The 25,381-nt window shown below is 44.5% G+C and overlaps 1 protein-coding gene across 1 annotated transcript in view; it reads left to right on the top strand.

Annotated features, from left to right (window-relative positions):
- Positions 1-24,877, top strand: part of LOC309548562 (N-acylethanolamine-hydrolyzing acid amidase-like) — a gene marked incomplete at its 3' end in the record, with an annotated part of 65,544 nt that extends 40,667 nt beyond the window's left edge. The window contains exons 8-9 of the mRNA XM_082248533.1: positions 6,442-6,508; positions 24,812-24,877. Of these exons, the coding sequence (XP_082104659.1) occupies positions 6,442-6,508; positions 24,812-24,877 (133 nt within the window). The remainder of the gene's footprint in view (positions 1-6,441; positions 6,509-24,811) is intronic.
- Between the last annotated feature and the right edge of the window lie 504 nt (positions 24,878-25,381).

Here is a 25,381-nt window from a genome sequence, read left to right as displayed (position 1 = left end):
TGAAAATATAGTAAATTACCTTAAAAATAATATATTATAATTATTTGTATATTACTTACTTATGGTAATAAACCTCTTGCCACCCAGGCCAATTCTGGCACTCCCCTCCTACATGTAAAAATCATAATTTTTTTGTTAGAAAATTACTCAGAATTTGTTTTAAATTCTTCTGCATTTTACCTTCTGGTAAATAACCCTGAACCCTTTATTGTTTACTGATTTATTACTGAATATTATGGTTATATTTCTGGCTTTAGAAAATAAAGAGACATGTTTTATTTTTTCTACAATCTTTATTGTCATCTTTGCTAGTAATATTGTTTCCAGCATAAACAAAATGGGTGACTGAAAACCATCTAAGACCCCATTCACACTAGCGCGACTTGTCAGGCGACTTGGTCGCCTGACAAGTCGCGGTGGGTCGCTCGCCATTGAATAGTACAGGACCCGTTCTAATAGGAACGACACAAGTCGCTCCGACTTAGAAAAAGGGTCCTGTACTACTTTGGGGCGACCTGGAGGCGACTTGCATTGACTTCAATGATATGAAGTCCGTGCATGTCGCGCCGAGGTCGCGGTGCATGCTTTGCACCGCGACTTCACAGGTCGCCCCAGCAAGTCACGTCGCCCCTGTCTGAACGGGGTCTAAAAGGGACAGCGTTTGTAAATATTTTTGTTAAATTAGTAGAACTGCAATCTCCTACATAATGAGAAATGAATGCGTAACTTTTGAATATGTAACTTGTGTGTATCTGGCTCTGATACTAGCCAGTGCCTCACCAGCCACTGACCTCACCGCACGTCCCTGATATACCCTGATACATTCTGAAAGAAGGTCCTATAATTCGGATAAGAGTGGAAAGTGGGAGCTGATGTTGATTACATACCTCTGAGGTCCTGGATCTTATCACATGCATTTTTTGCTGTTCTAATTTTAGACAACAACTCCATCTGGTGAGTGCGTTTTTCTGGCATTGGTGGAAGTCGCACTGGGTATTTTGTCACACTGAAGGAGAGAGATCACTTGAAATGCATCACCTGATATTTCTTCATGAGAGCTTAATTGAACTTTTTCTTACGTAGATTATTTAAATATATTCTCACTTTATGGACACACAAGTATAACACTTTGTGTTCTGAGCTTCTTTTGATATTGTTATTTAGTGCCGCAATTTTTCTTTGTCACTGTTTTTGCTACTATGCCTGAGTTTATTAGAAAAATTTCAGCCATGCTGGCTGCCTTAGAATGCAGGGGCTGGAAGAGGACACCCATGTTCTATTCTTCAGATTCCATCTCTGCTTATCCTCTAGCCACACATTTGACTGAGGAGGATGAACATTGTATCTTGTCCATTTTTGATAACCGGTTACATGAGAAGTCTACGGACATACCATAAAATTAAGGATTCCATTTCAGTCCTTACTTAGGCAGTGCCTTTTTTTAGAGCACCTTGCGTCAGCCATACCAAAGGTCACCAGCCTGGGTTCTATGAAAAGTCAGAGGATTGGTAAAGCCTTCTTTGTCCACTTGCCTTTGCAGCCCATATTTATATGATGACTGGCTATCTCCTGTCTTAACAAGATTTTAACTACCCTGTGGGGAACATTCCAGTGTTTCCATTCAAATTTAGTCCCTATCCATACAGGAAAAGGGAGAATCTGCCCCATAGTGGATCTGAAGGTTCTTAACACATCACCATAGGTACAAAGATTCTGAATAGAGTTCACTAAGTTAGCCTTGTGCAAACACAAAATATTAATTTGTTGCCCTTTTCTTTGGTCTGTCTACTGCACCTTGGGGCTTCACCAAGATGCAAGCCCCTGTTTTTGCACTGAATTGCTCTCCAGGCATATTCATAGTGAGATATCTGGACAACCTTCTTCTGAGGGAAGAGTCAACTCAGGTTCTATCTGACAACATCCAATGGACTGTGCAGACCCTACATAGGTTATGGTTGTTCATACATCTCCAAAAGTCATTTGGAGTATCTGGGCCGAATATTTTTATTTATGGCCCTGTCCAAGGTCTTTCTTCCTTTGGACATACTCCAGACTCTCTACTCCTACATGCAGACTCTGCAGTCCAGGAGCCAAATGATCCTCAACATTCTAGCACCGGCAGGCCTGATTTCTGGACCATGCTATAAGCCTGAACAGCAGTACCAGGCTGGCCTTGGTATGGTGGGTCACAAGTTCGGGCACTGGATTTGGGGAAGTCCTTCCTGCTAGTGGTTTGGAAGATTCTCAAGATGGATGCTAGCCTAGCAGACTGTGGAGGACTTCTAGATAACCTCTTGGTACAAAGAACCCGGCTGTTGAAGGAAGCTCATTCTCAGATCATTATTCTGGATATCAGGAAGATTTAGCTATCCCTTCATCACTTGACCTCTCATGTGTGAGAAACCGAAAGCCTTGGAGTTCAAAGAAAAGTGAATCTGATTCTGGCTTGGGCAGAAATGTACCCTCCAGTCAGTCTGCTGTGCACATATTAGGAATGGAAAATTAGCAGGTGGTCTTACTCAGTCATCAACGTCTGGACTCCAGAGAATGACCTCTTCACCCTGAGGTGTTTTCAAGGCCTCTGTAAATGGTGGGGGTCACTGGATGTGGACCTCCTGGCTTCCAGGTTCCATGAAAAAGGGAGCAAGAAAGAAGACATCATACTGGGGGTGTAGAAATCCTCTTTTAAGAAAAAAAAAAAAGACCCCATGCAGGAACTTTTTGAGAAACAGGGTTTGAGAGTTTGCATTTTACCTCCTCTCTCTTTTCACCAAGGCCTGGCTCTACTTTCTTTCTAATCATTTTATTCTGGGTACTGAATATTCTTCTATTCTGGGTTCTGTATTCAATTTATGAACATCAACTGTACCCTTGCTATGTTATATTTGACTTGATATGACATACTTGGATATTTGTACCAGCATTTTTGGTATGCGGTATGCTTACACTTAAAAAAAAAATATTGTACTAGCAAGGTGAAAAACTGTGAGGGGGTTTAAGCACACTAAACAGGTTTTATAGTTATTATACACAGAATTAAGCAGCGCTGGCACTCAAGTGATATATTATAATACTGTTTTCCAATTAAAATATATAAATAACACTCTAATAATATGTGCTCAATTGTGTAAAAAATCCTCATAAAAGATATTCATAATAAAACTACATTAGTAGAACGCAATCTAGTGATGATAAAGTGAAGTATATAAAAAAGTCTATACAATAAATTAATTATACAATAGTGTCCTTATGGTGATCCAAAAGTAAAGCGCTCCAGTGCTGATATACAATAAGGTGCTCCAAACGTGATAGGTGCCCCTCTCGGTTCCCCACTCACCAACTCGCCAATATTTGGAAGCCTTGATAATATTGCACATAAGCCCTTGGCACCAGGATCTTTATACAAGATTCTCCATACGCCTTTCAGTATATATGCATGGGTCCGCTTGCGCATCCACCATTAGGAATAAAAAAGGCCGTACATAGTGAAGTATGTAAATACAGTTTAATCTCGCTGCAAAGTCAAAAACATACTCACAGCATAAAGATAGTATATGGGCATGTACAAAAAACCTTGTGGTTACGCCGCTCGGCGTGCGTTCCACGGGCAGGAAGTAGTCAACCGGAAATTACGTGCCGCTCCGTGCGTAGCAGGAAATACGTCAACGCGTTTCGCCGTAAGTTCTGGCGTTTTCAAAGACTAAGATTTTCTTAGTGTGCAGCAGCTGTACTCTATATACACATTCTCTTTATTTATATATTTTTCACATAATTCAAAGATACAATTGATTGATTCACCAGAGTATCCATAAGCGCGGGTATAAATTAGTTTTTCAGGTTTTATAATTGCTTGCAAAATAGTGCAGATAATAGTGGTTTTCAGACCTTTATTGCTAATTATCAACCTGAGGCATGTCCTTCCTCCTCCTCTAAAACCCCTTCCCCGTCTACTACACAAGATTGAGATACAGTACAGGACATTCCAGTAATTCTTATCGCACCAAACTGGCCTAGGAGGATGTAGTATCCGGGCCTCATCAGGCTCCTGGCAGACTTGCTGTGGGCCCTCCTGAATAGTTTCTGTCCCAAGCTTTATTTTACCATGTATATTCTAATATGGATGGCTTAAGGCCTCGTTCACACCATATGTGCATAAAAACTGATGGAAAAACCGTGAAGATTTCACTTGCATAGAATAATATGGGCTTATCCACACCATGTGCAGAGACGCGTGTTATTTTTAACATAAGTCTCTGCAAGGACTCAAAGAAAACAATTTTTTTCTATGCGTCCCGTTCACACCACAACATGGCTGACAAAATCCGCACGTGATAACAGTGTTGTGAGTGAACAGGACCCATAGAAACAATTGTTTTCTTTGTGCCCTTTCAGGGAGAAATACATAACTCCCATCTCTGCACAAGGTGTGAATGAGGCCTTTACCTTTTGAAGCCCAGGTTCTAAGGGACCGGGGTCTATTGGATTTATTTATTTCTATTTGGATATCTACACTCTTAAAGGCTAGCAGATTGACCTCTCCCAAAGTCTATCATCGTATTTGTAAGGCAAATTTCTCCTGGTGTGAGGCAAGGAAGTTCAATCCTATGAAGTTCTCCGTGGGATTATTCTTATTCCTGTCTGTTCTCCTGTTGGTTTGATTTAATGTTTGCCCTTAAATACTCTTAAGGGTCACAGCTCAGTCTTATTGGTTCTTTTTCAGAGACCACTTGTTCTCTCACTTTTTGAGGGCCTTCGTACAGTGTAGTTCACATTAGTCCTCCTGTATGTTTCTCAGAGACTCCATGGGATCTCAACCTGGCTCTTTTGGTTCTTCCAAAACCACCATTTGAATCCCTTAGGAATATTCCTTTGTCTTCCCTTACTGGTATAGTTGTCTTTCTCATCACCATCACTTCTACTGGGTGAGTCTCTCAGTTGGTGGTCTTAGCCTGTACTGAAACCCTTCCTGTGCTTTGCAAGAACAAGGGTGTTTTTAGGCCCAGGGCCTCTTTTATTTCCAAGGTGATTTTTTCCACCTGAACCAAGACATTGTTCTACAATCTGTATGTCTTGCTCTCTGAAGCATCCAGAAGAGTATTTCTTCCATTGTGAAAATATGGAACACGCTGTTTTGTCTATCAGTCAGTTCCCTTTAGATAGTCTGACTCCCTGTTGGTTGTGCCTGAAGGTCCCTGTAAGGGACAGCCTGCTTATTGGTATTCTAACGCCAGGTGGATTTGACAGCTCAGTATTCAAGATTGTTCTCAAGAGTAAGGTTTCCCCTTTCCTTCTCAAAATGCACTTCACCAGATGGGTTGGGGCTTTTTGGGGCATCTTTTTCTCAGATTTTCAAGGCTGCCACTTGGTCTTTGGTTCACACTTTACTTTTTAAATTTTGTTTTGCAAGGTGGACGTTTAGGCCTCAGCTGATGCCAGCTTTGTATGTAAGGTTCCTCAGGTGGCTCTGTAAGTTGTTGAGCCCTTTCTGTTACCCTATTGGTTTTCATGGGCCTGTTCACCTTTTGTTTGAGCTGTTGCCCCTCAGTTGGACTGCTTTTAGCAATCCCTATGTACCTGAATACTACTCCTGTGTCCCATAATGTACCATAAAAAAAAAAAAAAAAAAAAGTATTTTATAGTAAGTCAAAAATCCTATTTTTTCTAGAACCCTGAAACCAATGTATTAAATATTAGTATGGATTTTCCCCTGTTAATTGAACTTAATGTAGTGTGGCAGTAAGAGGCCTTGCCACTGTGAAAACATAGGATAAAGTGACACAGGGTTTCCACATATGCAGAGTGTGGGGCTCCAGAATGTCAATTCTGAACGAAGAAACCTTTTCCTGAATTTGTGATTCATACAGTAAATTGGGGGCTGGAACTCAGAGTCCCTGAAGTGCTTTGGGAGGGAAGGAGTCTCCAATCAAGTCCTGTTCTTGCCAGTAACCAACAGTCTGAATGTGCAGCTGTTCACAGCCTTTATGAACAAGGCCTGACAACAGTTCAGGACTTCACCCGAGAGACAAGAAGTCTCTGCATAAGGGGTCAGGAGGACCCCAATCCTTGCCCAGGAGTCAGAGATGCTACAGGGGGCAGCCAGAGCATCTATGTCTGCAAAGTACAGGAATAGACAATGAGAAAGCAGCAAGGAGCATGAAGAGGGGATAAATGTCTCTTCTGTACTTTTAGTCCTATCATTGAACCCTTTAGAGAGTGAAACATGTCAGGAATTGATGCTGGGTGATAGGAGATATGAAGTTTCCTATCAAATAAACACTGCTGAAGAAGACCTTGTTGTGCAGCTTTGTTGTTCCTCGTGTCATCTAATACACAATTATTTGTATAGCAGTTATACAGTATATGCAGTATTCATTTTTTAAAAAGTGGGGCTACCTTCTAACACAGTGACTAAACTTTAAATAAGCCTTTTTTTCATCACAGGTATTATGCTACCCAGGCATTGAATTCAACAGGGCAAGAAAATATTACCAAAGATTCTTTATACAAGGTTGGTTTGATATTTATGTCATAGGACCCCTATAGATCTTTTAAAAAGACTGCTTTCCATGCAGTCTCTTACATTCTGTATGTCTCTAGGTGTTTCGATTAGTTCATTCTGGGGATAGGTAGGCAGCTCAAGTAGTGTTCCATGTTATTAAAAGACTAACAATTGCAAGATTATTTTTATTCATTGTGACAGGTTAAAGGGTAAGTTCATCTTTTCAAAAAACTAAAAAGATGAATAAACTCCGAAAATCCTTGTCCCCACTGCACTTACTGTGGCTGGTCACATGCCACTCTCCCACCTCCGCTCACTATAATGGGCCACACACTCAGAATCTTCACCACACAGCCCTGGCAGCTGTGTAGCATCATACTTCTGGCGGTGGTGAATAGTGACTGGTCAATGCAGCCATGGTGGCCAATCATACCTTTCCGCAGGAACCCGGTCCCGAATGAAAGAAGGGTCAACAGAGATTCTCACTGTTCAGCACAATTACATGGTTGCACTGGCCAATCGCCACATTGACATTGAGGATGTGGATCATATGAGCTCATTCATTTAAAAAAGTAAACTATTCAATTTAGTTAATGTGCAGAGGAGGCTGTGGCAGTACAATTCAGGTGAAAATTGGTGCCTGTACATAGCTTTAGCTTTAGGTGATCCCTCCAACTCCAAAGGAAACCCCAAAACCAGAGGCTACTGTAACAAGCTCTTTTTAACACTTCCTGTCAAAGGTTGGCCTATCTTCCTCCAACCTGTTTATTTTAGACCATTGTTGTGATGGCTGGCCTTACTGGTTATTAGCAACAGGCAGGAGGTTGCAGGGTAGGGAAAACTTTCGAAGGGAGGCATCAAATTAGCATTTTAGAGTAGTCTACATTTTAGGTTTCCTTTATGATGTTATATTAGTTTTCAACAATTGTACATTGGCCCTGATCATTTGTGTCATAGAGATACCATCACTGTGAGTGATTCCCTACCCTAAGGTGCGTGTAGTAAATAATTGAATAGTGATCTTACATAAAATCATTTGTTCCTAATTATGTAGGTCCTGTCAACCCGAAGGGTGATAACATGGTAAGTCTCTACAAAATGCTATTCATGATGGCTTGATAAATTTTATGAGCTAAAAATAATGCTAACAATTAACATTTCTGAATCACATAATCAATATAAGCCTAATTACTTTGCATGTTTTCCTTTCCTAGTTAGCTGGGATTATGTTACTACTATGGTTTGGAAACACTTAGTTCAGTAAATACATGTAAAACAGACAAAAAGGTTTAGAAGAGGTGAAATCCACAAATTTAAAAATTCCGTACACAGTGCATCCGGAAAGTATTCACATCGCTTCACTTTTTCCACATTTGGTTATGTTAAACCAAAATCCTTAATCGAGCCTTAATCACCAGCCTTAATCGAAAATGGATTAAATTCATTATTTTCCTCAAAATTCTACGAACAATACCCCCTTATGACAACAACGTGAAAGAAGTTTGTTGGAATCTTTGAAAATGTAATAGAAATTAAATACGAAAAAAAAAGAATCAGGTTTGAAGTGAGTACTAGGAAACAACAGTGGTGTCAGCCATTACTTAGCTATACAGCACACCGTTGATGTCTTTCACCAATTAACCACCAGTAATAACAGTTATATATTCAATGTTATGGATATTGATTCCTCCAATAAAAATTTAAGTGCTCAAGGTTAGAGTTGAGCGGACACCTGGATGTCCGTGTTCGGCGGGTTCGGCCGAACTTAAAAAAAAAGTCCGGGTCCGTGTCCCGGACTTTTGCCGAACTTTTCCCGGACACCAAACCCCATTGAAGTCAATGGGGACCCGAACTTTCAGGCACTAAAATGGCTCTAAAACACCAATGGAAAGGGTTAGAGTGCTGCAAATGGCAGCAAAACGTAGTTAAGAGCATGGCAAGTGCTCTGCAAACAAATGTGGATAGGGAAATAACTTAAAACAACAAAAAAAAAAAAGAAAAATAAAACAATTTCCTTCATCTCTGAAGGACGAGGCCCATATGGAGTAGGAGGGAGGTTGAGGTGGTGGTGGATGTGGCGGTGTCATAGGCGTGCGCATAGGGTGTGCCGGGTGTACCTGGGCACACCCTAATCACCTAGGGCACATAGCATTATCGCTCTGTTTGCCAGTGAGGAGATGGGAAAGATCTCCCTCGGACCTGCTCTGCTCTATTTCTCTTTGCCAGCAGGGAGAGTAATGTATCGGGGCCATGTACATGTAGGCAAACACATTCATGTGTATTTAAACTTTGGGGTGCACACCCTAATGCAATAGGCTGCGCACACCTATGGGCGGTGTAGGTGGAAGCGGCGGTGGAGGAGGACCAGGGCCGGATTAAGAGCATCATGGGCTTGGTGCTGAGGATTTTGAAGGGCCTTAAGGGCCGTGCCTTGGCATGCACCCAGAGGAGGAAGGGTGCAGCCATGCATGCCTAATTCAACATGGGATGCTGTCTCTGAAGCCCATAAACACATCCATGCATCGGAAACTGTCCCTCCTTGTCCGGCCTTCGTGCTGTGTGGGGAGGTTCTGAGGGAGCTGCCTGGGGAAGCGAGCATAGAAGCCAGACTTCTGTGTTTACAAGTGACAGAATAGCGGTAACAGTGAATATGGCCAACCCGGGGCCTATATTAAGGTAGGGGCCTGGAGCTGCAGCTCCAATAGCCCCTATGTTAATCTGGCCCTGAGGAGGACGAGGTAGCCAACACTGCTTTTTTTCAGAAATTTTAAATAAGGGTATACCCCAAAAGAGTGAGAAAGAGCAAAAATAGAACAATGGCTGGGTAAGGTCGGTATCCATCGCTATTCTGCACAAGGTACGGAAAAGTCTCGTGGGATCATTGCCTGGTTAATTTTAATGAACGTGAGCTTGTCCACATTGTCTCTGGACAGGCGGCTGCGCTTGTCTGTGATAACACCCCCAACCGTGCTAAATACCCGTTCAGATAATACACTGGCTGCAGGGCACGCCAGCACCTCCAAGGCGTAAAGGGCAAGCTCAGGCCATGTGCCCAACTTGGAGACCCAGAAGTTGAAGGGGGCAGACCCGTCATTCAGTACGTCTAGGCGTGTGCACACATACTGCTCCACCATGTTGGTGAAATGCTGCCTCCTGCAAAGACGTTCCATATGAGCTGCTGGTACTGCTGTTTGTTGTGGCGTGCTGACAAAGCTTTTCCACATTTCGGCCATGCTAACCCTGCCTTCTGAGGTGCTGGCGGTGCCCTGGTTGCGTTGGCGACCTCTTCCTCCTCCTCCTCCTCTGCCTTGTGCTTCCACTGTGGCCCCGCTGTCAGGTGGGAATGCCAGCAGCATGGCGTCTACCAGCGTGCGCTTGTACTCGCGCATCTTGCGATCGCGCTCCAGTGAGTGAATTAAGGAGGGTACGTTGTCCTTGTAACGGGGATCCAGCAGCGTGGCCACCCAGTAATCAGCACAAGTTAGAATGTGGGCAACTCGGCGGTCGTTGTGGAGACACTGCAGCATGTAATCGCTCATGTGTGCCAGGCTGCCCAGAGGCAACGAAAGGCTGTCCTCTGTGGGAGGTGTATCGTCTGTGTCCTCTGTATCCCCCCAGCCACGCACCAGTGATGGCCATGAGCTGGCCTGGGTGCCACCCTGCTGTGAACATGGTTCCATCTCCTCCTCCAGCTCCTCCTCCTCATCCTCCAGAACTGTGCCCCTGCTGGACAATTGTGTCTCTGGCGTTTGTGGGTGCAGGAACCCACCCTCGGAGCCCCTTGTGAATGACTGCCCTGAAAGCCTTGGAAATGTTACCTCTTCATCCTCCTCCTCCTCCTCATCCTGTGCCACATCCTCTTCCATCATCGCCCAAATTGTTTTTTCAAGGAGGCATAGAAGTGGGATAGTTAAGCTGACAACGGCGTCATCAGCACTGGCCATGTTGGTGGAGTACTCAAAACAGCGCAACAAGGCACACAGGTCTCGCATGGAGGCCCAGTTATTGGTGGTGAAGTGGTGCTGTTCCGCAGAGCGACTCACACGTGCGTGCTGCAGCTGAAACTCCACTATGGCCTGCTGCTGCTCGCACAGTCTTTCCAGCATGTGCAAGGTGGAGTTCCACCTTGTGGGCACGTCACATATGAGGCGGTGAGCGGGAAGGCCGAAGTTACGCTGCAGCGTTGACAGGCGAGCAGCAGCAGGGTGAGAACGCCGAAAGTGCGCACAGACGGCCCGCACTTTCTGCAGCAGCTCTGACATATCGGGGTAGTTTTTAAGGAACCTCTGCACCACCAAATTCAGCACATGCGCCAGGCAAGGGATGTGCGTCAAACCGGCTAGGCCCAGAGCTGCTATGAGATTTCGCCCGTTATCGCACACCACCAGGCCGGGCTTGAGGCTCGCTGGCAGCAACCACTCATTTGTCTGCTGTTCCATGCTCCTCCACAACTCCTGCGCGGTGTGTGGTTTTTCCCCCAAACAGGCAAGTTTTAAAACTGCCTGCTGTCGTTTACCCCTGGCCGTGCTGAAGTTGGTGGTGAAGGTGTTACGCTGACCGGATGAGGAGGCGGTAGAGGATGAGGAAGCGGAGTAGGAGGAGTTAGGAACAGGAGGCAAACTGAAGCGCCCTGCAATCCTCGGTGGTGGAAGGACATGCGCCAAATTGCTATCCGCTTCAGGCCCATCCGCCACTGCATTTACCCAGTGTGCGGTTAGGGAGATATAACGCCCCTGACCGTGCTTACTGGTCCACGCATCGGTAGTTAGGTGGACCTTGCCACAGATGGCGTTGCGCAGTGCACACCTGATTTTTTCCCCCACTTGGTTGTGCAGGGAAGGGATGGCTTGCCTGGAAAAGTAGTGGCGGCTGGGCACGACGTACTGTGGGACAGCCACCGACATAAGGTTTTTAAAACTGTGCGTCTCCACCAGACGGAATGACAGCATTTCAAAGGCCAAGAATTTTGAAATGCTGGCATTCAGGGCCAGGGATCGCGGGTGGGTAGGGGGGTACTTCCTCTTCCTCTCAAGTGTTTGGGAGATGGAAAGCTGAACGCTTCCACGAGACATTGTGGAGATGGTTGGTGACCCAGGTGGTGGTGTTGCTGACAGATCGTCTGTTTGCGGGGTGGCAGGTGCCGGTATCACTACAGATGTGGCTGGAGCGGCCGAGACTGCAGCAGAAGAGGAAGCAGGATGAGCCAGAGACGTTTCTTGGTTTTGAAGGTGTCTACTCCACTGCAGCTCGTGCTTTGCACTTAGATGCCTGATCATGCAGGTTGTGCTCAGGTTGAGAAGGTTTATGCCTCGCTTCAGGCTCTGATTGCACAGGGTGCAAACCACTCGTGTCCTGTCATCAGCACATTTTCTAAAGAACTTCCACGCTAGAGAACTCCTTTGAGCTGGCTTTGGTGCGCTTGTTCCCTTGCTGCGTTGGGCAGTAGCAGGCATAGTGTCTAGGGCACGGCCGCTCTACTTCTGCACCCTGCTCCCTCTTCTGCTGTGCTGGTGGCTCTGTGCGACCACCGCCTCTTCCTCCAAACTACTCAGGTCACCTGCATGACCTTCATTCCATGTGGGGTCGAGGACCTCATCGTCCTCCACATCATCTTCCACCCAGTCTTCACCCCTGCCCTCCTTGTCGGTCTCCACAATTCTCAACGCCGCAGCAGTTGGCACCTGCGTTTCGTCATCATCGGAGACGTGCTACGATGGTCCTTGCATGTACTCATCTTGAGAAATAAGTGGTTGGGCATCGCTGCACTCAATCTCTTCCACTTCTGGGGCAGGGCTAGGTGGATGGCCCTGGGAAACCCTGCTGACAGAGTCATCAAAAAGAAGAAGAGACTGCTGCATGACTTGGGGCTCAGACTGCTTGCCTGATTTGCAAGGGGGTGAGGTGAAAGACGGCTGGACATTGGCTGCAGGTGCCAACTCTGACCTTTCTGCAGTAGACTGGGTGGGAGACAATGTGAAGGAACTGGAGGCACTGTCAGCAGCAAAACAATCTACTATCGCCTCTACGTGTTCTGGCATCATCACTTCTAGAGGCGTATGATGCCCTACCAAATACTGATGCAGGTTCTGTCGCCTACTAACACTTGAGGAAGGTGTTTCACTTGTGCGTGTAGCTGGCACAGATCGACCACGTCCTCTCCTTGCAACAGGAGCTCTACCAGCAGCACCACGACCCAGGCCACGGCCCCTATTTGACGGTCTCCTCATATTTCTGTAATTTAAGATCTTGCCCTAGAAAGGTGTTTATTGAATAGCGGAACAAAACAACAACAGTATCGCACGGGTGTATCTCACAGTCAAATATGCAAACTATGCCGCAATTTAATGTTTTTTACCCCAAAAGGGTGTATATTGAATAGCGGAATAGGAAAAAGGATAAAAAACGGTGTATCTCACACGTACAAACACAGACTAGGCCCCTATTAAAATTTTTTGTACCCTAAAGGGAGGATGAGGAAGAGGAGTAGGAGGAGTTGGGAACAGGAGGCAAACTGAAGCGCCCTGCAATCCTCGGCGGTAGAAGGAGATGCTCCAAACACATTTAAAAAGGTGTATCTCACATGTACCGATACAGACTATCCCGCAATTTAATTTTTTACACTCAAACAGGGTGTATATTGCATAGCGGAATAGGACAAATTTTACAAAACGGTGTATCTCACACGTACAAACACAAACTAGGCCCCGATTACAATTTTTGTGAGATTATCAATTTTTTGAGATGCGCCCCAAAAATTGGAAAGGTGTATCTCTCACACGTACCGACACAGACTATCCCGCAATTTAATTGTTTATACCCAAAGGTTTTGATTAAATAGCGGAATAGAAAATATTATCAAAAAAAGTGTATGTATCTCACACGTACAGAACCACACTAGGCCCCAATTACTATTTTTTGTACCCCTAAAGGCAGGATGAGGAGTAGGAGGAGTACAGAACAGGCAGCACCCTCAAATCTTCAGAAGTATGAGATGAACCCCAAAAATTGGAAAGGTGTATCTCACACGTACCAACACAGACTATCCCGCAATTTAAGTGTTTATACCCAAAGGTTTTTATTGAATAGCGGAATAGAAAATATTATCAAAAAAAGTGTATGTATCTCACACGTACAGAACCACACTAGGCCCCAAATTCTATTTTTTGTACCCCTAAAGGCAGGATGAGGATAGGAGGAGTACGGAACAGGCAACACCCTCAAATCTTCAGAAGTATGAGATGAACCCCAAAAATTGGAAAGGTGTATCTCACACGTACCAACACAGACTATCCCGCAATTTAATTGTTTATACCCAAAGGTTTTTATTGAATAGCGGAATAGAAAATATTATCAAAAAAAAAGTGTATGTATCTCACACGTACAGAACCACAGTAGGCCCCAATTACTATTTTTTGTACCCCTAAAGGCAGGATGAGGAGTAGGAGGAGTATGGTACAGGCAGCACTCTCAAATCTTCAGAAGTATGAGATGAACCCCAAAAATTGGAAAGGTGTATCTCACACGTACCAACACAGACTATCCCGCAATTTAATGGTTTATACCCAAAGGTTTTTATTGAATAGCGGAATAGAAAATATTATCAAAAAAAGTGTATGTATCTCACACGTACAGAACCACACTAGGCCCCAATTACTATTTTTTGTACCCCTAAAGGCAGGATGGGGAGTAGGAGGAGTACGGAACAGTGTAAGGTTCTGGCACTCTCAGTGCCTCCTATCACATCATTTCCGGGTGCTTTCCATCTACCTAGATAGATGAAGCACATATAGGTGTGTTTCCCTTTAAGAGTGCTGACATCATCACTGAGCGCCGGACTGAACAGCTATTTAAATCACCAGCTCTCACTCACATGTGTTCGTTCAACCTGCTGTGTGCCTAGATGTGCCTTGATGCTAACCTGTCTTGAAGCTCTCATGCTTGCAAGCATACCTCGCTGTCGGAACCACGCTGCGCTGATCCCTGTATCCCGCTACCGGATCATCCGCTCTTGTCGAACCTCTCCTCTGCTACATTGCTACTAGTGATAAGTACCCCACAGGGGAAACCTCAATAACCTTCATACTAAAGCTTACACTGTCTAGCTCTGCATACTAAGGACTGTTACTACATCTGCACTATCTAGATTGCTAGCTCTTGAGCCTACTATCATCTGCTCTTGCACTGGGTTAGTCTCTCCTGTATGTCATCTGCTATCCTATCATCTACTACCATACATAATTGCTAACCTATCTGCATCCCACCTGTTACTATCTCATTCTCAAGAACATTCCTCTCAAGTGTCTGTCACCTATCGTCTCAACTCAACCTGTCTCTTCAGCCTATCACCTCTATACTACTATATACATAGATCACTCCAGGAACTTCTTATTGAGTGTGTGTATTTACTTGCTGAATTGAGATCATCCACACATGATGAGTCTTTGGGAGTTGGGATTGGTGTCTCAGCGTTTCTCTACATGACTACTGAAGTGGAATATTTCTGCAGCTGTAAATCCACATCATACATAAAACGCAGGAGCGTTACAGATTGAACGAACCAGATAAAATGGATTCAGCAGAAATGACCACTCCGGTGACACAGTTAACACAACAAGTAACTGCGTTAATACACGCACTTACTGAATTAAAAGAAGACAATCAGGCTCTGACTCAGCAGGTGGCCAGACTGACACAGCCTACTGCTGCTCAACCCCCAGAACCTCTTGTCCTTCTACCAGACAGGTTTGATGGTTCCCGTTCCTCTTTCCTTTTTTGTCGTATGGATTGTGAGCTCCTATTTATCCTTAAGCCTAGGACCTATCATAATGACTTTATTAAAGTGCATGCTGCCATTAATTTGCTTTCTGGCAAAATGAAAACGTGGGCATACCAGAAACTGCAAGAAAAAAGTCAGATCCTAGACAATTGGGAATCATTTGCAATTGCGATGCACTCCCAGTGTCTCCCCTCCCAAAAATCTACTCCTAAACCTGCTCCAGGTAACCGCAGACCCCGGCTACCTAGGGAAAAAAGGAAACCAAATGAATATGGTGATCCTGCCTGGTCATGGTCCAAGCCTGCCTTAAACAGTCAGCCTTGTCACTCTGACACATCTCATTTGAACCCTGATCCTACAGAGATGGATGAGGAGCCTATGGAGATTGGTGCCGTACATACTAAGTTGTCCTTACAAAAAAAAAAAGATCACAGGAGAATCTGTGGCCTTTGTTTTTATTGTGGAGAAGGGGGACATTTCATTACATCCTGCCCAACCCGACCCCATAGGCCTAAGGCTCTCCCAATGGAGGCCAGGCGAATCCGAACTGTCTTCCCTGAAAAACAGCCTGGAAATTACCAAGGCTGTTGCCAGCCCTGACCCCGTTCTATATCAGAAAAGGACACCCAGAAATTGGCAGATGTTGGTATAGATACTCCTATTTTTGCAAGTACATTTCTAGCTTCCAATGAAAACATTGAGATTCTTGCACCTGACTGCGTACGCGCTTCTAATGGCACGGTGGTATGTAGGAAGGATCTGAGGATGTTTGAAGAAGCATTGGTTGCTAGGACTACTAGGATTACTTCGGATGGTTATGCGTCCGATTCTAGTGAGGGGTTCATGTAGCAGACACCCTAACAACAAGTGATCCGATTCTCGTATCGGCAACAAGTCCTATCCGATTCTCAGATCGGTTACCAACCTGATCCGATTCTCATATCGGCAACAAGTGATCCGATTCTCACATCGGTTACCAACCTGATCCGATTTTTCATATCGGCAATAAGTGATCCGATTCTCACATCGGTTACCAACCTGATCCGATTTTCATATCGGCAACAAGTGATCCGATTCTCACATCGGTTACCAACCTGATCCGATTCTCGTATCGGCAACAAGTAATCCGATTCTCACATCGGTTACCAACCTGATCCGATTCTCATATCGGCAACAAGTGATCCGATTCTCACATCGGTTACCAACCTGATCCGATTCTCATATCGGCAACCAGTCTTATCCGATTCTCGTATCGGCAACCAGTCTTATCCGATTCTCGTATCGGCAACCAGTCTTATCCGATTCTCGTATCGGCAACCAGCCTTATCCGATTCTCGTATCGGCAAGCAGTCTTATCCGATTCTCGTATCGGCAACCAGTATTATCCGATTCTCGTATCGGCAACCAGTGTTATCCGATTCTCGTATCGGCAACCAGTCTTTTCCGATTCTTACATCGGCAACCAGCTTTTTCCGATTCTTATATCGACAACCAGCCTTAGAGGCCTTCCGGAGCCTGCCTTACGGGGGGGGGGGGGTACTGTAAGGTTCTGGCACTCTCAGTGCCTCCTATCACATCATTTCCGGGTGCTTTCCATCTACCTAGATAGATGAAGCACATATAGGTGTGTTTCCCTTTAAGAGTGCTGACATCATCACTGAGCGCCGGACTGAACAGCTATTTAAATCACCAGCTCTCACTCACATGTGTTCGTTCAACCTGCTGTGTGCCTAGATGTGCCTTGATGCTAACCTGTCTTGAAGCTCTCATGCTTGCAAGCATACCTCGCTGTCGGAACCACGCTGCGCTGATCCCTGTATCCCGCTACCGGATCATCCGCTCTTGTCGAACCTCTCCTCTGCTACATTGCTACTAGTGATAAGTACCCCACAGGGGAAACCTCAATAACCTTCATACTAAAGCTTACACTGTCTAGCTCTGCATACTAAGGACTGTTACTACATCTGCACTATCTAGATTGCTAGCTCTTGAGCCTACTATCATCTGCTCTTGCACTGGGTTAGTCTCTCCTGTATGTCATCTGCTATCCTATCATCTACTACCATACATAATTGCTAACCTATCTGCATCCCACCTGTTACTATCTGATTCTCAAGAACATTCCTCTCAAGTGTCTGTCACCTATCGTCTCAACTCGTCTCTTCAGCCTATCACCTCTATACTACTATATACATAGATCACTCCAGGAACTTCTTATTGAGTGTGTGTATTTACTTGCTGAATTGAGATCATCCACACATGATGAGTCTTTGGGAGTTGGGATTGGTGTCTCAGCGTTTCTCTACATGACTACTGAAGTGGAATATTTCTGCAGCTGTAAATCCACATCATACATAAAACGCAGGAGCGTTACAAACAGGCAGCACCCTCAAATCTTCAGAAGTATGAGATGAACCCCAAAAATTGGAAAGGTGTATCTCACACGTACCAACACAGACTATCCCACAATTTAATTGTTTATACCCAAAGGTTTTTATTGAATAGCGGAATAGAAAATATTATCAAAAAAAGTGTATGTATCTCACACGTACAGAACCACACTAGGCCCCAATTACTATTTTTTGTACCCCTAAAGGCAGGATGAGGAGTAGGAGGAGTACGGAACAGGCAGCACCCTCAAATCTTCAGAAGTATGAGATGAACCCCAAAAATTGGAAAGGTGTATCTCACACGTACCAACACAGACTATCCCGCAATTTAATTGTTTATACCCAAAGGTTTTTATTGAATAGCGGAATAGAAAATATGATAAAAAATTGGTGTGATTTATCAATAGCACATGTGAACAGCAGTGTCTTCTATCATTCAGCTCTGCTGCAGGCAATGGAGGGAAAAAAAAAAAATCCCCTTTTAAGTGTAATTTTTAACTAGATTAGTACAGACTATGCCACAATTTAATTTTTTTAACCCAAGGCTGTATATTGAATAGTGGAATAGAAAAAAGTGTATGATTTTTGAAACCACTCAATAATAGCACATGTGAACACACACAGCAGTGTATTATCACAGTCGGCACAGCAGCACTGAAGGAAAAACGCTGCACATAGTGACTGATAGAAAAAGACTTTTCTCCCTCCTCCTCAGTGGGCGAAAAAGATTGTTTTCACTGCACCCCACACACAGCAAAATCGATGTGGACCAGCTCTGCTGCAGGCTATGGAGGGAAAAAAAAAAAATTCCCCTTTTTAAATTTTTAACTAGATTAGTACAGACTATGCCACAATTTAATTTTTTTAACCCAAGGGTGTATATTGAATAGTGGAATAGAAAAAAAGTGTATAACTTTTGAAATCTCTCAATAATAGCACATGTGAACACTGAACACAGCAGTGTATGATCACAGTCAGCACAGCACAGCACTGAAGGGAAAACGCTGCACAAAGTGACTGGTAGAAAAATACTTTTCTCCCTCCTCCTCAGTGGGCAAAAAAGATTGTGTTCACTGCACCCCACACACAGCAAAATCGATGTGGACCACTGACACCTGCCTATCTCCAGCCTCTCCCTAACAGGATTGATAAGATCGGTCACTGCAAACCCCCCCCACACAGCAATATCGCAACACAGCAATATCGCAACAAATAGCAACACTGACCCTAAAAATCAGCAGCCTCGCCCTAAAATGCCCTACAACTCGCCCTGCCTAACACACTCCGACCTGTCCCTCAATTCTATCCGGACACAAATGGTTTTTGCCTGTCTGTCGCTAATCAGCAGCCAGCAGGTATGATGTATGCTCTGTCCCTGGACTAACACAGCAGAATGACGCAGCGGCGCTCCGTCTCGAACTTATAAAGACCTGTTCACATGCTTCAGATGGCCAATCACAGCTACTCATACATTTTTAGGCATGGCTGGGATGGCTTAAGGCACACCAGTTAAACGCTTGTTGATTGACTGTTGAAAGCCCGCCATGAAAAGCGCGCCAATGCATACAAAACCCGGAAATAAAATGACCGAACACGGATTTTTACCCGAATATACAGTAAAGTTTTCGGGTCCGTGTTCGGGTAACAAAAATCCAATTATTCGGTACGAACACGAATAATACAGTCCGTATTCGCTCAACCCTACTCAAGGTACATAGAGTCCAGCTATCCTGAACACCAATGTCTATATATTACTGGGGAAGTCTGATAGCAGGCGAAACAGGAATAGTTGCTGAGGACACTAGTGCAGTGTATGTAGGCATATAGGCTTCCAGTCTCGGTGTATACTATGTATAGTAATAGTTAGGCTTCTTCCATTTAAGACATGCACCCCCACCAGGGGGAACTCACGGTTACTTGTATAGGTTGTATCGCTGGATACTGCCTGTCTGTCCCCATCGGTCCACTGGGGGTAGGATGTACCAAGCTGCCCTCTCCACCCGGCCAAACTTGGTGCTCTCAGTCCATCCTGCACTTTTTGCTGTATGCCCACAATAATGAGCCGTCCTCTCAATTAGACGGACGGATAGCCAGAGGGGTAAGGATGTGTGGGCCTCGGGTACACACGTGGGAGCCTCGGTGCCTCACTGATTTAGTATCTGTTCTCTCGCTTCCTCCCAATGAGCAGCGTAGCATAAATGGCCGATGTTGGAGGGTCGCTTGGTTGACCGCGGGCTGGGTGGGCTAGGGTAGGCACACCGATGCATTTCACCCACTAGATGGCGTGGGCTTCTTCAGGGTAGCATGACAGCCTGCTTCTCAGTGTTTTAAAGACTTTGAAAAGCCCCATATGGGGGATATTGGGTGACGTCTCGCCCTGCCAATTAGGTGATTATTTTAACCTCTAATAGGGTCAGGACTGTTGTGTGGGTGCTAGTCACAACGTGTCCCCATCTTGTGGCCATTATTCATTACATTCAAATTATGTAGCAAAAAATGTATCAATGCAAGGATATTTGCCCAGTTGGTTACACGCAAAAACATAGGAACATATAAGTTAGGTAAAGTATTCACAGCCTTTGCTCAATAATTTGTTGAAGCACCTTTAGCACCAATTACAGCCTTAAGTCTTTTTGAGTATGATGCTATAAGCTTGACATACTTATTTTAAGACAGTTGCTCCCATTCTTCTTTGCTGGACTTCACAAACTACATTAGGTTGGTTGGGGAGCGTCGGTACACAGCCATTTTCAAATCTCTCCAGAGATGTTCAATTGGGTTCAAGTCTTGGCCACTCTAGGACATTCACAGAGTTGTCCCGTAGCCACTCCCTTGTTATCTTGGCTGTGTGCTTAGGGTCATTGTCCTGTTGGAAGATGGACCTTCACCCCAGTCTGAAGTCCTGAGTGCTCTGGAGCAGGTTTTCATCAAGGATGTCTCTGTACATTGCTGCATCCATCTTTCCCTCAATCCTGACTAGTCTCCCAGTTCCTGCTGCTGAAAAACATCATCACAGCATGATGCTGCCACCACCATGCTTCACTATAGGGATGGTATTGGCCAGGTGATGAACGATCCCTGGTTTTCTCTAGACATGATGCTTGCCATTCAGGCCAAAGAGTTCAATCTTTGTTTAATCAGACCAGAGAATTTTGTTTCTCATGGTCGGAGAGACCTTCAGGTGCCTTTTGAAAAAACTTCAGGCGGGCTGTCATGTGCTTTTTACTGAGGAGTGGTTTCTGTAGGGGTTATACTGCCCCCTACCGGAGTAGGACACTAGGCAGAAAAAAATTCTGGCTACGCCTATGGGCAGTCCCAGGGGGTATACCCTCTCTCCCTGCTATAGGATGTCAGTTGAGTATCAAAGCACTGTCAGAGAAAACAATACCAACCCAACTGAAATAGAGGGGCACCACCAAGAAGGCCACCTTCTGGGATAAGGTAAGCAGAGGAATCTCCTGAATTCTTTCAAAAGGAGCTTTCTGGAGAACCGACAGCACCAAATTAAGATCCCAAGGTGGCAATGGAGGTCGCACCGGAGGCCCAGATTACAGATACAGGCCTGATTTGTGGAGCACTGAAAAGATGGTTGTTCTTCTGAAGGTTCTCCACTTTCCACAGAGAAACACTGAAGCTCTGTCAGAGTGACCATCGGGTTCTTGGTCACCTCCCTGACTAAGGCCCTTCTCCCCGGATCGCTCAGTTTGGCCAGACGGCCCACTCTAGGAAGAGTCCTGGTGGTTCCAAACTTCTTCCATTTATGGATGATGGAGGCCATTGCGCTCGTTGGGACCGTCAATGCTGCAGAAATGTTTCTGTACCCTTCCCCAAATCTGTGCCTCGATACAAGCCTGTCTCAGAGGTCTACAGACAATTCCTTGCACTTTATGGCTTGGTTTGTTTTCCGACATGCGTTATTAACTGTGGGACCTTATATAGACAGGTGTGTGCCTTTCCAAAACATTTCCAGACAACTGAATTTACCACAGGTGGACTCCAATCAAGTTGTAATAACATCTCAAGAATGATCAGTAGAAACAGGATGCACCTGAGCTCAATTTTGAGTGTCATGGCAAAGGCTGTGAATACCTATGTACACAGGGCCGGCGTTACCAGTAAGGCAAATTAGGCAGCCGCCTAGGGTGCACTGCCACCTAGGGGCACCCTACCGCTGGTTTCCCTACTTAGTCCCCCTCTCCCGAGTCCCACCGCCTGTGCTGTGCCGCCACCCTGGACCATCACTAAGTGTAGGCGCCGCGGCAGCACTGAGGAACAGACCTGATGTCACGGTCTCCCGAGTCCTGACAGTCTCCGGACAGTGACAGAACAGAGGCAGTCCACGCCTCTATGATCAGTGACAGAGAGGTCACAATCTGTGACCTGTCTGTCTCTCTCTCAGAAACTCTCTGGTGCCAGTCCAGCTTTGGAATTGGTGATCGTCCGCTTCGTCCATCCCTGGCTGGTCCCTCCCATCAGTGCCATCACTCCCATGATGAGCTCTGCTCTGCCCTTCTCCCCTCCCCAGCCGCAGAACAGAGCAGAGTCACATGACGTGACATTCTGATCAGTGGTGCGGGGTCATTACCTGGCTGGAGGTCATGTGTGTGTCAGCTGTAGCCTGGACTGGAGACACCGCTGAGGCAGGGTTTGTGGCTGGAGAGTGGAGACAGAGAGAGAACCCTTGGCAGCAGAGCCCTGGTGGTGAGTGAACAGTAAAGAACACAGTGAGTTTCTTTAACTGACTGTATAGTGTGTATACTCCTCAAATGTGTGATGTCATCTCATCCCCCTTCCTCCCTCCTCCTGCCCTCTCCCCCCCCCCTGGTAGCAGTCATTAAAAAGGTAGGGGAATACATGGGCAGGGCAAAGGAGGTGGAGTCTGGAATGGAGCCAAGGGTGTGGCGCCAATGGGGCGGCAAAATGAGGTTTCGTCAAGGGTATCAAAAATCCTGTATGTACATGTGATTTTTTTCATTTTTTATTTAAGAAATTTACAAAAGGTTTCAAACAAACCAAGTGCTGTGAATACTTTGCGCATGCAATGTATGTTAGGAAACATTAAAGAAAAGGGGCATAACTCAATTTTTCATTGAGACCTGTTTTTTTTACATGCCTTTAGAGTATAAATCCACCTGAATTCTTTATGCAGGATTTTGTTATCAAAATCCCCACCTCTAGGGTGGGGATGGATCTTTCTAATGCTATGAAATGCATTCCCTTTGTATCATACTCATGTTCTGCCCGGCGACTTGGCTCACCAAGTCACTTCCGCTAACATCATTGATGTGATTGCGAATGTATTCCCAAAACCTCCTCTTCGTTTTGCATACATAGTAGGCATTACATGGGCACCTTAGCAAGTAACCAATCCCCACAGTCTGACATGATACAAAATGTCTACTTTTCCACAAATTACCATTAGGTAACATACGCTCCAAGCATTTTCCACAAAATTGCAATAGCTACAATTGCCACAGCCCATACAGGGATCACCCCCATGGCTAGTGTCATAATCATGGTCCTAAACAACCATGTTTTTACTGGATCTATTCTTACAAAAAGTGATTCAAGGGACCTCGTCCACAAACTCTTTTAGAATCTCATCATCGGCCAAAAGGTGCCAATGTTTTTTCATAATTTTCTAATGTCCTCTGACTGGTTGTTGAATGTAGTAATAAATCTCAAACAGTGTGGGACTTATTCGGTCTCTCTTTGAAACAAAAGAAGATCACTTGGACTCACTTTGGCCCATTGGTAATCTCCTTTTAAACTTTTGCTATAACCCTTGTCCAGGAACCTCTGTTTAAGTTTACCAGCCTCCTCCTCAAAAGCTACAGGACAGGATTGAACAATTTATACGAATGCGCGCATATTGTCCTATCGGAATGCTCTTAATTACATGTCGAGGGTGAGCACCGCAATAGGGCATTACTTGCCGTTACTCGCCGAGTGACTATGTTGTGTTTCACATCTTTCTGTATATATAAGTACAAACAGGGAAGACTATATTTGTCCTATGTGAGAGTGAAAAACAAGTAAAAAGATGTCACATTCAGAAAATTCACAAATTCCTGCAGTAAAGCTGCTGATCCTGTCCCAAAAAATCAAAATATCATCTATGTATCGCCGCCAGAGATCATCGTGATGGAGATACATAGATGCTTCCTCACATGAAAATAGCCAATGCTCCCATCCCCCAGGAACAGGTTGACGTACAATGGGGCACATTTAGTCCCCTTCGCCACATCCTGCTTCTGGAGGTAGTGGAAGCTGTTAAAAGTGAACACCTTATATGTGAGAATGTATCGCAAAGATGTACTCATTGTACCTATATTAATCCGTCCCACACTCTTTCAAAAAGGAATTGACAACTGCTATGCCTTTCTCATGCGTAATGTTGGAATATAAAGATTGAACATCAATTGATGCAATAATGGTGTTACATAAATTAGTTCTAATAAATTGAGGACATGCATTGTATCCTTCAAATATGAAGGCAAGGCCTCCACATGGGTTCTGAATTGTTTATACACCAAGGAACTAGCATTCTCGGTGACACAATTGTTACCGCAAACAATAGGTCTCCCAGGTGGATCCTGTACACATTTGCGCACTTTGGGTAGTGCCAAAAAGATAGGTGTCATAGTATTTTAAAAACTGCATAGTTCCCTATGGCGATGTTTTGTTAGTGGCACAGCAGCATTACTACAGCATAAATAATAAAGAGATTTCTAGGTATATAATATAGTATGGGGCTAATACATTTAAACAGAAGAAAAAAGAAAGAAGAAGGTGAAAACTAAACTGTATTTGTTAGGCATAGCTGTCATTCAGAATTTTAGTTTATTTTTTTCAATTAAATATAAACCCTGATTGGTTGCCATTAGCAACAACTGCACTTTGCTCTTATTTTTGTCTCTTGTTTTAATTGCTACACATCTAGTAAGGCGTTGCGAGCACTGGCATGCTCCCTGTTGAACAGACCTTAGGCAGCTTAGTAAAGTTGAACACAGAGCAGTTGCAGGATGATAAAAAGAACACAGGGTGCAATGTATGTGTGTGTGTATTGCCTTCTAAGAATAGTCAGTTCTGCATCCATTTTTTTCTTAGAAGTAATTTGCATGTATTGTTGTTTGCTGTTTTTAGGGGAACAATCCACACTACAATGATGAGTGCAGCTTCTCCAGAGGATTATGTTTCCTTCATTCGTGATAAAAAGGTATACAAGTAGATGTATCATTAATACGAAAACCGATACCTTCAGACACAGTTCATACATGTGCAGGACAGTTTGCAGTGCGATTTCAAAGCCCAGTCCAGTGCAATATTGCTCAGTGGTTCAGGTGCGATTCCAAATGAAATCGCACAAGACTCTTTTAAATCGCACTGCAACTGGCCTGCACATATCTGAACAGGCTGTAAAAAAACTCACTGAAACACACATGAAAACTCATGTAAAACTGTTGTCTCTGCAAGTGAAATCTGTGCGGTTTTCCTAACAGTTTTCATGTATGTATGGTGTGAAGGAGCCCTAAAAATAAATCGTCACATGGCACTAAAATAGGTATCAGTAATTGGTATCAGGGAGTACTTGAGAAAAAGTGCTCATACTCAGCCTTAAAAACTGGTATCGGCGCATCCCTAATCAATAATATTCACATTTTGCATTCATCAATAGGATATATGTTAGTATTTCCAAATCACAATACTCTGAGT

This window comes from Pelophylax lessonae, assembly GCF_965119305.1.
Source record: "Pelophylax lessonae genome assembly, chromosome: 1".
In the NCBI taxonomy this organism is placed as follows: domain Eukaryota; kingdom Metazoa; phylum Chordata; class Amphibia; order Anura; family Ranidae; genus Pelophylax; species Pelophylax lessonae.
Note: the sequence above shows the minus strand (reverse complement) of the source record. Positions and strands in the feature narration are given on the sequence as shown.